The sequence below is a fragment of the Haemaphysalis longicornis genome, unplaced genomic scaffold (assembly GCF_048455015.1).
Source record: "Haemaphysalis longicornis isolate Haplotype H1 unplaced genomic scaffold, Haemaphysalis longicornis Haplotype H1 scaffold_7, whole genome shotgun sequence".
NCBI classification, from domain to species: Eukaryota; Metazoa; Arthropoda; class Arachnida; order Ixodida; family Ixodidae; genus Haemaphysalis; species Haemaphysalis longicornis.
Genome location: NW_027526422.1, coordinates 4,266,873 through 4,281,178, shown reverse-complemented (window position 1 = coordinate 4,281,178; position 14,306 = coordinate 4,266,873). Strand labels below are relative to the sequence as shown.

The following is a 14,306-nucleotide window of genomic DNA, read 5'->3' as shown; positions in this document are numbered from 1 at the left end:
GCTGCAGTTCCTGAACCTGCCGAAGTGTTCATGCTGGAGCACGCTTACCCGGAGGTGCTGTCCAGATCGGCAGTGTCGCAGGCAACCAGCCGGGACCCAGTCCTGTCGCAGGTGGTCAAGGCGGTGTCCCGAGGGGAGGAGTTGGCTGAGCGGACGTACAGCCACAAAGCCGGCGAGCTGAGCCTGCAGCAGGGCTGCCTGCTGTGGGGCTCCAGGGTGGTGATTCCGCAGAGCCTGCGGTCCAGGGTCCTGCAGTTGCTGCACGCGGGTCATCCAGGCGTGGAGAAGACCAAGATGGTGGCCCGGTCCCACGTTTGGTGGCCTGGCCTGGACCAGGACATTGCTCACATGGTGCAGAGCTGCCAAGTCTGTCAGGAGAACCAGCGAGGCTCGCGCCATGTGGAGATCACCCCCTGGCCGTTCCCGGAGAGACCCTGGTCCCGCCTGCACGTCGACTTCGGAGGCCCTTTCAAGGGCCACTACTTCCTGGTGGTGGTGGACGCCTTTTCCAAGTGGGTGGAGGTGCTGCCGGTCACCACTCCCTCGGCAGGAGCAACCATTGCGGCGCTGCGGCAAGTCTTCGCAGCCCAGGGGTTGCCGGACGTCATCGTGTCCGACAACGGTCCCGCTTTCGCCAGCGAGGAGTACCTGGCCTGGCCGACGAAGAACGGAATCCGTCGGATGATGGTTCCGCCGTACCACCCTGCGTCGAATGGTGCTGCCGAGCGGGTGGTGCAAACAGTGAAAGACAAGCTCAAGAAGAGCCAGGCTGGGGATTTCCGGACACAGGTTGCCCGGTTCCTCTTCCAGTACCGGACCACACCCCACGACGTCACGGGCCGTGCCCCCTGTGAGCTCCTGTTGGGCCGGATGGTGAAGACACCGTTGGACGTGTTACACCCAGACCTCCGGTCCACAGCGCTCCTGAAGCAGCTGAAGCAGAAGCTGGCGGCTGACCGAGGTTGCCGTCCTGGGCGTTGCCGGAGTCTGGGACTCCGGTCTTCGCCAGGAACTTCCGGCCTGGTCCACGCTGGTCTGCCGGGCAGGTGGTCTCTCCTGCCAGTGCATCGTCACTGCTCGTTCGCATGTCACCGGCACGCTGACCATGTGAGGCCTCGCCTGGCGACCCCAGCCGCCCCTTCAGGAAGCCAGCAGGCAGGGGAGCCAACCACAACGACCGCTGCCAGCACAGCACCAGGGGCTGGTGCTACTTGCGCAACTGTGGCGCCACCTGCAAGCCCGGGGCCACCTGCAAGGCCGACAGCTGGTGCGAGTGTGACCCAGGCAGCACCTAATGCTGCCACAACGGCTTCGACACCTGTTCTCCGGCGGAGTGAGAGACAGCGGAGACCGCCGAACCGTTACTCGCCGGGGTGACAGGTGTTGTTTGGTGTTTGTGTAGGACAAACAAACTTGGGGGTGAGGGGTGTGACAAGTGTGTGGCGCCCCCCATCCCTGATATTCGTTGGCCGCTAAATTCAGTGGCCCCACCAGACTCGGTGGGCAACCTTGTGTGTGGCCGGGCAATAAACACCGCCGAGCACGGCTGCTCGGGGGTCAGTCACCGTCACCACCAGCACGCTGCATGTCGTCTCTCGGCTGGAGGGTACCCCTACCCTCCCAGGTTCACGAACGCGGGTCTAAATCGTGACAGGTGATGCTTGAGCTTCTCGGTTGGGTGGGAGGACGCCAGGGTGTCATGTATGCCCTGGATAGCCTGTTCTAACTTGTTCTGTCGGTCAGTGAGCGCCTGAATGCCAGAGCATAAGGGGGCCAGACTCTCTCCTTGGGCGTCGATGAGTTGCTTTAAGACATCGACTAGCTTGCTGTCGATGGTGGCGTTTATCTGTTCGGATGTGGGCACGAGTGGTGCGACAGGTGTGGGAAGAGGGGACGCAACGAGGGCCTCAATCTTCTTGGTGAGAGTGTCCAGTTGTTTTTGAAAACGTTGTTGTTCTTTGAGTTCTTTTAGCACTGATTCGTAAGTAGGGGGGACTGGGGGGAGAGGTTGTGAGGTGTGGGAAGGGATTGGGTTGGGAGCAGCGGGAGAGTGGCGAAGCGCGGCTGACCAGCTCACCTGTGTTTGAAGATTATGCTGGGACCTGGAGCGGGCGTCCGTCGGTGGGGTATTTAGTGCCGGGAAATCTTCAGTACAGTAGGCCGGAAGGGGTTGGTGGTTGGGCTGGCTGCGAGGCTTGCGTGGAGCTGGGGTGGGAAGCAGGCGCTTGGGACAGTCCTTGTGGGGCGTGAGGTGAGGGCCGGCCCTCACACAATTTGCAGCGTGGAACGCAGGGGTGATCCGGAGGGGGTTGGAGATGTCGCAAGCCGGGCAGCGTAGCTGGTCGGTTTGGGGGCACACGTCATGATGGTGCCCGACGTCGCCACAACACTTGCAAGTTTGGACGGCACGACGATAGGGGCGGCAACGCACTAAATGTAGTATGGTACGCGCGGCCCGTTGAAGGTGAGCAGTGGAGCTCTTGTGTTACACATCATCCGGGCGTGGATCAAATATGGGCGGTTGGTAGCCGTGAGTTCGAGCAATTGCTTATTCGCGATGTTTTCCGCGATGCCTTGAATAACGCCCCTGGAGGTACCGGGTGGTGGCTTCATGTAGGCGGAAACAGCGCAGTCGGTTCCCATCCGGAGTGCCGGCGACAATGCGGTTGGATCCCGGCTGGGCTTGGAGCGTGATTTTCTTGCGGAATTGCAGGTCTGACATCTGGCTGGCGGTTGCCAGGCTGCGAGCCAATTCTGAGGTGGGCCAGTCACTGACTAGGAGACCAACCACCATGGGGGCGGAAAACCGTGACGTGGTAGGTTTGGGGGAACCGCGGAGGGGTACCTCGCTGTGAGTCAAGGATGGCCTCTGCCGCGATTTGATGACTTGTATCCACGGTTTTGGGGTGGCACGGTACGACCACTAAGGGGGTCGAAGTCCATTTCTTCGGCCTGGTTGTTCGCAGGGTTGCAGGCTTCCTGGTCGGTTGATTGTAGTGGTGCGATTACGCCAGGAGTAAGGGCTGTAGCCATTCTCGAAGAAACAGTCGTCGGCGGTTGGGGAGACGTGGCGGAAGGCACGCAGAGGAGCGTGCTCTCCGACAGCGGGGCGGCAGCCGCTCGCTCTAGGCCTGGCAAGTAGGCCTAGTTGCGGCGCCGGCGTGGTCGAACTGGAGGGGTGGCTTGCTGATGTTCCTGTCGGTCGGAGATGGGCTCACAGGGTGTCAATCGAGCCCGGGTGCCTTCCGACGACCAGTAGAGGTGCCGGTTAGGTCGGGATCATCGATAGATCCCAGGCAGGGCGTTGGAAACGGCAGTCGAAACAAGGCTCGAGTGCCTGTGTCCGCTCCCTGGCGGCGATCTCTGTCATCTGGGTTTGTGATTTTAACGTTCGCCATCCACCCCACAAGATTTCCTTTTGGCACCGCTTGTTCGTTGCACTCCCGATTTGTCAAGGAGCCGTCCCGGCATGCCTCCGCACTAAGAACAGCGAGTTGGGCGTGTTGACAAAGTTTCATGTTGGGAAAAACGCGAACAATACCTAGACGAGTATTCCTTGTCCAAATGTCGTTCGCGCTGTTCCCAACATGATGCCTACGCAGTTTACGTGACAATGTCCAGGTCAAATAGGCGCCCGTTAGGAAAAACCACACACCGTCCAATTTATTCGTGCCTATGTATCCATACACGCATAGGCGGAGACGCAGAGCCCCACCGGTGTTTTCAGTGGGGGCGGGCGCCGCCCTCCCTCTTTCCCCCGGCGATGCTGATCCCTGCCCGCAGCCCCCCTTACTCCCCAAAGTGCCAATGCCATTACCAGTTGACATTTCTTTAGAGTTGCTTCTACCGTTTCACAATATTCTATTGGGGCTAAAAGCTTACCGCATCATTTAATTGGCGCACACGTGGACGGCTTACTTTCTATTTATTCCTTCGAACCGTTACCACAGGACAAGCGCACGAGAAGCGCACTGGAAGCATGTGTGTATGTATGCATGTATGTACGTTTTTTTACACACACACTAACTATATATATATATATATATATATATATATATATATATATATATATATATATATATATATATATATATATATATATATATATATATATATATATATATATATGTGTGTGTGTGTGTCACGTGAACGGATAGTGAGGTTGCCTTGACCAGCTCACAGAGATGGACGCAGGAAAGCCAAAATGCAATTTAAACAAAATGCAATTTAAAGCACACTTGGAGAAACCCTAAAGCAAAGCAATCAAGAAATAAATCGTACAAAACCACCAACCATTCAACCCCTAACTAAAGAATCCAAAATACAATCCACACCAAAACCCAAAAGTCTCTACAATAATGTTCTACACATTTAGTACAAATACACTCATTACCTCAAGTCCTACTTAATCTCTTTCTCACCACAACTCCCTAGTTGTGTCCTACGACTATGTCCCTAATGGACTGGCCTACCCCGCTGTCGTCGGCGCTGACGTGTCGCACCCGCTGCGTGGCCGCGACTCGGTAGTAGCCGTCCTCGTCTCGCTTCGGTGCCGGCGTTCGATGCGCGCGGCCGTTCCTTGGACGGCGTGGGTTCCGCGCGTCCTGACGTTTCCTCTGTGGCTACCCCCTGGTAGCCTGCTGCCGCTGGAGGTCCTTGATGCCGGCGCTCGATGCGCGCGGCCGTTCCTTGGAGGGCGTGGGCTCCGCGGTGGCTACCCCCTGGTAGCCGGTGCCGCTGGAGGTCCCAGGTAGTCTCGGCAAGAACGTAGCCTTTCGGGGCCGTCGAAGCGAAGGTCGACGGAGCGTAGACGTTGGCCGCAGGTGCCCGACCGCCGCCGCTGGGGTCACGAAGGCACAGGTTCGCGGTATGCCTAGGATGCCGCAGCCGATGCGAAGTCGGCCCGCTCCCGCCCAGGCTTGGTAGGAATAGTCGTCGGCCTGGCAACGTCCCCCTGGCTCGTTAAGTTACGCGCTCCTGCCGCCTCCCGGTTTTTTGCCTCCCTGTTACTGGCCTCTCCGTTCTCCTTGTGCGCCCGCTTTTAACCCCTTTGGGCTCTCTCGTGGCGCACTTTCATTGGCTCCTTGCTTTTTCATGTCCATGTATGGTCATCACGCCACTGGTCTCCTGCGCGGCGTTCTCTAATTGGCTGACGAGCGCGCTGCCATATTGGACTATGATGCCTCAGGGTTTAGGCGCTGGTGTTCACTTATTGGTGCGCTCCTGGCGCGCACTTCAAATGGCCGTTTCTTTGTTCTTTTTTTTCCTTTTCGGGAGGTTTTGATGCATCCCCATTCGGGGGGTGCCCTTGACACATGACAACATACACACATGCACATACATGATGATGGGTACATTTAATCATCTTCATCATGGGCTGCAAGCCGGGGTGGGGGTGCCGAACACCCCTCCCCCCCCGGGAAAAATGAAAACTCCCCGCCTGTGCATACACGTTTTGTTTTTGAAAAGGCAACAGCTGAAACTCGCACAACAACCGTCCGCTCCTGTTCACTTGACACGACGGCCACCCTGAAAACGCCGCGGGGTTTTCACACGCGGGGTGCCGCGAAAAAAAGATCTGCCGCTCGCGAGCTTCCGCGTGCGTTTTTCCGCAACTGAGGCCGTACCTTCTCCTCACTATGCCCCAATGGGAGCCATGAGGACTGCGGACACCACTGCTGCCAAACACCTGATGAATGCACATCACTCCTGCCACAACCACTCTCCAGGCGGAGGAAGCGGCACCATATCAAGAACTACATTTTCCTTGATCGGTCACCAAAAACGTTCAGCTTGGTGTGGACACCTGCAGCGGGCACCGCAAGACGACTGGCTGGCGTTTCCTGTCGTCGCATATCACGGCATTACGACGTGCAAGTTGGAAGGGCGCGTGCTTATCAGGCCCCTGCAAACAAACAGCTTGATCCCTGTAAACTTCACGCAACCTCGCCCTTTCATTGCGGCCCTCTCTAGCGAGGTGTTGCTGCAGCAGGTGCTTTGCGGATGTACGCCTCTTGCAGGCGCCCGCTGGGGGAGCGCAATCGCCAAGCTGCATGCCGGCGTGGCATCGCCGCTGGTTGGTTCACAGGACGCGTGCTCTTTACGTGACATGGCCGCCACAGAGCACGCGCCTCGCAGAGAGAGACACTTTATTGAAGAAGACCTCTAAGCGAGGGAGGTGGCCGGCAGCCGGAGCTGTGCGGCGACCTTCGCTGCCCGGGCTGTAATGGTCTTCTGTCTCTCCGAGTTGCAGGTGGCTACAAGCCAAATCACGCGGCGCGAAGCGGTGGGCAGTTCTTTCGGAAAATCGGCCGGCACGCAGCGCCTTGAACGTGGGCGTGCGTTTCATGCACGCAGTCCGCCGGCAGTACCGGATAGGCGGCAGTGTGCATTTTTGAGAAGAAACATTGACGAGTGGAAGGTAACGGCTGCCTCCAGGACTCCATCTCGACTGCCCACAGACCTCGCAGTGAGGACAACAGGCACCCGGCCGGTAACCGAACGCGCGACCTCCCAAGCACTACGAACGCGGTCGCTATTTTTGAAGAGCGGCAGGAACGAGACATTCGGCGGCAGAAAGCGTCGTACACAAGCGGCGGACAACTAGGCTCCGAATTCAACGGCCACGTTGTTGCGCACGAGGTCTCTCGCACGACGTCGGGTGGGGATCGAGTGTCTCTCTCACGCAGGCCACTCGGCTTGCCCAGGATCAGTAGGCATGACCTCGCTGGCTGGAGCGCCAACCGGTCGTGGCATATATGCTCTCGGCCAGGGTGACTTCTCCTCTTTGCACAACGAACGGCACGGGGCGGGCGCCGAACGTATTTCGGGCATGCATGCAAGTTCGCGGCTGCGCCCCTTGGGGGTACGTCCTCTCGGGAGCAGCGCACATGTGGCGCGCCTGCGCTTTGCGGAGGAAGTCAAAGGGCAGGCCGGTCGCAATTAGGCACTGACGCGCAATTAGCATCGCCCCCTCCCTCACCGCGCATGCTGATGCGTGTATCCCGGTGAGAAGGGCGTCCCCGTGGGAAACACGTGCCACAGTGGAGGGGCTCTACTTTTGCGTGGCGGCACTGCGATTGAGATGCTGTACCAACAGCTCTTCATTATCCGGCCCCTCGCTCTGCGACTGCGCATGACGCGCTTCCTGAAGTAATACTAACCACTCATTGCTTTTGAAATTCCCACTTGTTTAGAAGTTTAATACATAGTGATGATAACCTTTATTTGCACATATCAACGGCCGTTCCCTAGAGGTGTGCAAGGCAGAACAAAAATGAGAAGCCCGCACACAAGAGCACCAGCTACCACGCCGGGGAATAAAAAAGAATGGACCTTTTTCCGGTAGCGATCTGCGCATGCGCGGGCTGCCGGTCTCGCCATTCTTGGCAGTACCCAAAATAAACAAAAGGGCAAAAAACAAAAGGGCGCCCCCACAGCTTGCTGTTTGGGTAGCGGCTTTGCTTCCTAGTGCTGCATGTTTTTATTTCCTCTTTTTCGACAGTTCGCGGAGTTCGTACGTACACACAAAAAAGGCTTTCAAAGGAAAGGGGCAAAAATGTTCGAGGCTGACCACGTTGCGAGCACATGGCTACCAGTGAGGGAGGAACGAAAATTAAAAAAAAAAAGTGAAGAAAAAGGGGCGCTTGGGCCACTGCAGATCAATCACAGGAACTTGTGCCTGCTACCGTGACATTCATGTGAAAAGACACCAGTGACGGGTGGGTGCGGGAGGGACTGCAGGACGAGAACGTTTCGTGCACGAGTTCCCTGAAAGCCAAACATTTTGGGGGCGTAAAACCAACGAACAGCACTAATCTACCATTATTGGAACATAACAAAGCTGATTCAAACACACCATATAGTTAATAAATGTAACTTTGTTAGCAAAGGGGCTGGCACAGAGGCCTATAAGTATTGGAGCGAGAGAAGTGGAAGCGGGGGGGGGGGGGGGGGGGTAAAATTAAGTCTGGCTCACAATGTCAGCCTCGCGTGCAAAATCCCAGAGGGGACGCAGGACTCGGGCGACGTGTGTGTGCTGTGGTTGCGTGATCCAGCACTCGTACGTTGGCACTTCATGGCGATGACACCCGCGAACACGCTCAAGACCGGGACACTCCCATACGAGGTGTTTCACAGTAGGGCGGACCCCCAAGTCACATGTTCGGCAGGTGATGCCAGGCTGGGAGGAGTCAACGTCGCCAGGTTACTGGTACCCACACACTGTATAAAAGAACTCAACTTCAGGGGCCAATCATTCCAAGGGGGAAAAAATAATAAAAATAAATAAAACTATAGATGCAGCTGAAAGCTCAGTGCAACATAATGGCAGTCCTTCCATTTGCACAAAGGTATGGTGCCGCGCAGGTCTCCTTATTTGCGACCAAACTGCTCCCGCAGATAACAGCACGGATTTTTGAATTGCTTGTCCACTCTGTGCGGTGATCAGTAGGGTGCAACGGAGTAGTCTGTGGAGACAGTCTAACCTGAAGTTAAAAGTAGCCTAGAGCGACATGTATTGAATATCAAAACTTTTATTTGGCTTAGCACGACCACGGTGCGAGTAGGTTGGTTCATGTTCATGAAAAATCATAACAGCCCAAAACAAACTGGACAGAGGGTTAGAAGCACGTGCAGCACCTGTTTGTGTCCTATATGTTTGCAATCCTCCGACCCACTTTTTTTTTTTTCGTGCTGTTACAATTTTTATTTGGCTTGCTGCACACGCCTGCCTTCTCAGTGTTGGCGCTGTTATTTACTCGACTTTCTCAGATGCGGTTTTGCATGAAGTAACATGCACTTGTGTCTTGATGCAATTAATGCAGCATTTCCATCACTAACACCGTTAACACTGAAACCTCACAAAGGAGTGGGTAGATGATGCTCAGAACTTCTGCTGTTTTCATAACCAGGCCTCACTAGGTGGCCGTTGAAGCTATCTGGCAGAAAGGAAGGGGAGGGAGGGAGACTGGGGTGTGTGGAAGGAACACCTCCAATTTGGGGTGAGGGGGTTGACATCATTAGAAGTCAATCTCGTGGTGGGGGGAAAATCCTCCCTCCCTCCCCACTCTTTCAACACCCCTCCCTGTTCACTGGTGATTTCTTTTCTTTTTTTCTTTCCAGTAATCGACTGGACGAAAGAGGTTCGCTCAGGCAATGGAACGAGGACACCGAAGCACTTCACAGGTGAGGCCGTGCTTGCTCTGCTCTGTCAGCACTTCAAGCAAGGCCGTGTGCACACGTGCACACGAAGTAAGATCAAGAGCGCACCTGTCTACCTGGAAAGTGCAGCAAACAGCAAAGCGAAGTAGATGTCCAGCCGCGAGCCCTACGCTTCTGCACACAGAATGCAGTGGGCCCGTACTGACAACTTAGCATCATGCCCGCACTTCACCTATCAATGGACTGACTGTACACATATCGCTGCACCTCCTCATTCTGGTTTCATGGTTTCACCAAACACATCGGACATGTCCACAGGCACGACTTCCTTTTCCAGGCAAAACTTAAGTGGAACAAGCCACAATTAGGTTTGGTATTCAACATGAAACACCACAGGAGATCATCCAGAACACCTATCAACTTACTGGAAATGTTAGCACAGGTGTTATAAACGTCGTTTATATACAGATTGCATCACAAATACCCACTTCCATAGGGATCTGACGCCTCTCTTATAACTATAGCATAAGCCGCTAGAACAGGAAACAAGCCGCTGACCTAGCTATGGGGCCGCAAGGCCTCTTAGCTGACACAATGAAAAAAAAAAAAAAGCAGTGAAGTATTCCTCCCTCCGGAATGCCCAGTTTTACGTCTCCTTTAACCACTTTCTAATGCTTCCAATCGGAAGACGAGCTTAGGTTTCCTGCACAGTGGTGGCTCATACCTCCTCGAATTCACGCACCCATTTATGCAATCTATACCAAGAGTGCAGCCACTCAACTACCCATCCTGTTGAACAGCCAGTATGAAAGCTTGCGATAGTACATGCAGATGCAAGGCAGTCCACCACGGAACGTTAGATATGAGACAATAGCAACGTGAGCATTTTCTAGTTGCGCAGCTCATGTTTACATGCACAGTGCTTCATAAGCGGCTGCCACTGCTCGGCTCTAGCCTGCTTCTGCAGGGTGATTCTACAGGGGACGATTTTGCAAATGCTTCGCAGGGGTGATGATGCATGCACAACCACCTGACGTGCATACTCCTTACTTAAGAACCTGCCCACACCTCTTTTTCGATACTCACACCCTCGCCATTACAGTTGAGCAAAAAAGAAAAAAAGTTTTTTTGAACTTCACTTTTGCTTCACTTTTTGCAATGTGTTTTTGGCCAGCGTTTGAAGAGGAAAAAATTCTTCGGTTTTGTGCGTTAACTACATCTTCCAAATCACATTCTTGACAGTGCTTTGAACAAGGATTATGTATATACACAGCTTGCGTATCACAGAGGTGTTTTACACGTTGTTGAACATAGCAGCAACAACAAAAAATGTTGACGTACTTGACTTAGCTTGCTACCATGCAAATTTAACAACCCTCGATAGTGACTCGAATCAGGGACCTAACGGATTTTTTCAAGTGACAAGAAAAGGCAATGTTATGCTCCACTAGCAGCATAAAATGGCATTTTATGCTGTCAACAACAATGCAAGTTTGATGCAAACAAACAGCTCATCTAAACTGTACAAATGCACACACACGCACACGAGTAGGCGATGACAAGAAGTCAAGATAGACACAACGCGTGCTTATGCTGTCTTGCGTTTTTAGCCTGGCCTTGTTTACGTTGCATGCACTTCTGAACCCGTTCTTTGCGCCTTGCACATCTTTCTGGCAAATGGTATGTGCGCCTTCTGCGGAAACGTGCGCAGGCATTGTGTGCAGCACGGCACCCGTGCACGCGCCGGCGGCCCCCCTGCAGTGCCCTGCAGGCATGGTGTGCGTCACGCGGGACGTGGGCAACCCGCTCACGGGCCAGCCCAGCCTCGGCGAGTGCATCGTGGACCCGCACGGGGGAACCGGTGAGTGCCGCGCGGGCTCCGCACCTCAGCCACAAGGAATCACACACTCGCACGGCTAAACATAGAGGCCTCAAGTAAAACAAGGGCCCCAGGCGCATAAAAATTAAACACAATCTTCAAAGCACAGCGGTCTTGTTGCGCCCATATCGTAAACAGGCCGTAAAGGTAAGCTGGGTAAGTTGGCACGATGGTAACAGTGCGAAAGGGACAGGAAGACAAACAAAGTCTTGTCTCCCCCTTGGCTTTTGTGCTGTTGCCAAGATGTAAGCGGACCAGCTGATGTCATTTCAGAGCGGAAATTATGCCAAGACCAAGAGTGATGCAGTTGTTTAGCCAGCTACGCAAAACAGGGCACTTGCACAGACCGACCAATAGGAAGCTACAGTACTATGTGCTCATCCCGATGAGGAGCTGCTCGACAAGCTGCAGGGATTTCTTGCATGCCCCCAAAATTACACGCACCAGATGCCAATATATTCTGAAGTGGAGCGGTTGCAAGTGCTACAATGGCCGCACCTGTAACAGCCACTGTTTCTTGTTTCCAGCACTGCCCTCCGGTGATGGCAGCCAGTCACACTTGGAGAGCTTGGGCAGCGAGACAGGTGAGGCTGTCAGCCACAACAGTAATCCCCGATGGCCTGCATACTGGCAGTTCTTAATTAAGCTCAGTACAACGCAACTGAACACGATAGTTAGCAGCTAACACGAAGAACTTTTTTCAAGAACACAATGTTAAAGGGTAGTTTGGCCTCAACCTAAATACTGACACCCTCACAGGCACTTTTCGTCTAGAACAGTGGTTCTCAAATGGGGGTCCGCGGACCCTAGGGGGTCCGCGAAGCCATTTCTAGGATCTGCAAAACCCTCACCCGCTTTTTTTTTTTATACATTTTTTGGAGTTTAGTCCGGCCGTGACTCATTTGGAGATATGCAACTCTGTTTAAGCGCGACTGTGCCACGTATTGATGAAATATCCAAAATGAAGTGATGTGGCACGTTTGCTTGATGTTTTTGGTAGCAATAAAAGGCACCTGTTTCACGCTCCAGTTGTGTTAATTTACCTACGTACCCCCCCCTCCCTCCCCTCCGCTGCAAGGGGTCCCCCATCACTTCCACCAGTCCACAAGGGGTCCCCGCCACATCCATGGCTGAGAACCACTGGTCTAGAAATTGACTGGCTTCATTTCTTGCAAAGGAAGAACAACTCTTCCTACCTTAGAAAGTACACACCACAGCCCTTTCCTTGGACTTACCACAGCACTATCAAAACCTGTCAAAAATAAATAAATAAACAAACAAATAAAAATAAATGAAGAATAAAAAATGGAAAAAAGAAACCTACTTCACACCCAAGGGTATTTTTGACGAAAGAATAATGATCTTGTAAAGAATAATGGCCTTGTAGTATTGACGTAGTCTTGTAACATTTCCACCCCGGCTCGGTACATGAGCTTTGTTTGTGGAATTAATACTCTCACAAAGTGCTATTTGTTGTGCAATTTTCCACACCCCGTAGCCATCTAAGCCAGCACTGCGGTCCTATTTATTTGAAAAAAATGTTCATCATGCTGTGTCCAATGCTGGTCGTCCATTTTACGAATGGATCTAGGATGTCCCTTCTGAATTACATTATAGGATGCCGTATAAATATGAGCATATTATTACTAGGGTCTGGATCTCCAGGCACAATCCTTCCACTGCTAGTGGCACTATTTTTGTTACCTCGCAGCTTCTTGTGCTGCGACGAGTGCTGCTCTAGTTTGCATCTGCTCCAGCCTTCACAGCGGTAACCAGCTCCATTTCAAGTGGCAGCTGCCAGCTTATTTTGTTCCTTTGGGGGTGGCACCCAACTAAACGGTGTTTGGCTGCCTAGTGCAGCAGCTTCCAACCAGCTGGGTGCCCACAGACATGACCAGTTCAGACGCACCGAGCTCCCTTTGCTTGTGTTGTCTTCGTTTCTGCCATGGTGGTGTCACCCCCCCCCCCCCCCCTCCCGCGAGTGCTCTGTGGTGGTGCACTCGCCTGCGCTAAAGACCGTGGTCCCTTAAAAAGGCAGAACTGCAATGCCTTCAATGCTAAAAAACAAGTTCGCGAAAACAATACGTCAAGACTACTGTACCTATCACAAAATCCCTTTATTACTCCCACCTGGGGCACGGAGCAAGACCAAGACCAGAGGCTTCCTAGCGCGAGCAGATAATATCACAGGCATTCATCATAGGTTAGGCCAGCAGCATCTGCCGCAGGTTTTGAAGAAACTGTGCAGTCGCCGCGATCACCATTTCACTCCGCAGCCATGCGAATGAATTGCGGCCGCTATCATTTCGTCCATCAGGCGCCGCTCCCCTTTCCTTCACCGTTGCAGCCCGCCTTGATTTTCATTGTGACATTATCCGGTCACTTGGCCGTGTCCCTTTCCTATATATTCTTGCTCCGTGACCAGGGGTAACCGGGCATTTTCGGTGCAATGCTGGCACACAGCTGTACTGACAGAACCCTCAAAATTTTAACAGGGTTTGCAACAGGAGACGAGCGTCTACAGAAAGGAATCAAAACCACGGTGCATGCATGCACAACTGCCAGCTGCAGTCTGCCGATGCCCTTCACAGCTGAGAAGAGCCAGACGGGCACACAGACATGCCTTTCCCTTCTTCCCGCCCAGTGTTCCTCCCTGGTGGTTGCATCCTGACCAAGGAGCAGTACAAGAGCATGGAGGAATTCAAGCAGAAGCCATACATCACTGGATGGTAAGGGGCCCCCACCAGACAACACAGGGACGGCAGTGTCTCTCCACTCGCGCTGCAAGGTCTCGCGCAGTACAGAGGCACATGACAAACGCTGGCCCACAGGTGCATTTGCTGTGCAGAATTTGGTCTAGTACGAAGGCACTTGGACATCTCCTGAGGCACAAAGTTATCATGAGCATAAACTAATACAAAATGAAGGGCTTAACACATTTCGCCCGGAATGCAAGGTGCAGTGATAGCCATAGATAGGAAACTCGCACGCTCACACGGAGAGAGAAGCAGAGTGAAAAAGCTGGGCTGCAATGTTTCCGAGTTAAAATAAGTAGCAAGAAAATTCCAAATTAAGAGAGCCCAACAGGAGAGGGCCCTGAGCATATGTGACTGAGATTTGCATGCACTGCCTTCCTCTTCCCAGCACGCAATGCAAGCATTTCCATCTGGGAAAGGGCCGGAGGAGAGGTAAAGGCCCCGTGCAGTGTTGCGGCAAGGCCACACGAGGTGGTATAACCAGCCCAGGGCCACCTGTGAAACAATCT

The 14,306-nt window shown here is 53.5% G+C and overlaps 1 protein-coding gene across 1 annotated transcript in view; it reads left to right on the top strand.

The window, feature by feature from the left end:
* The window catches only part of LOC144144341 (WAP four-disulfide core domain protein 1-like), a 119,497-nt gene that overhangs the window by 101,313 nt on the left and 3,878 nt on the right, over window positions 1-14,306 (top strand). Inside the window, exons 3-6 of the mRNA XM_077675754.1 lie at window positions 9,124-9,186; window positions 10,874-11,023; window positions 11,569-11,625; window positions 13,686-13,770. Of these exons, the coding sequence (XP_077531880.1) occupies window positions 9,124-9,186; window positions 10,874-11,023; window positions 11,569-11,625; window positions 13,686-13,770 (355 nt within the window). The remainder of the gene's footprint in view (window positions 1-9,123; window positions 9,187-10,873; window positions 11,024-11,568; window positions 11,626-13,685; window positions 13,771-14,306) is intronic.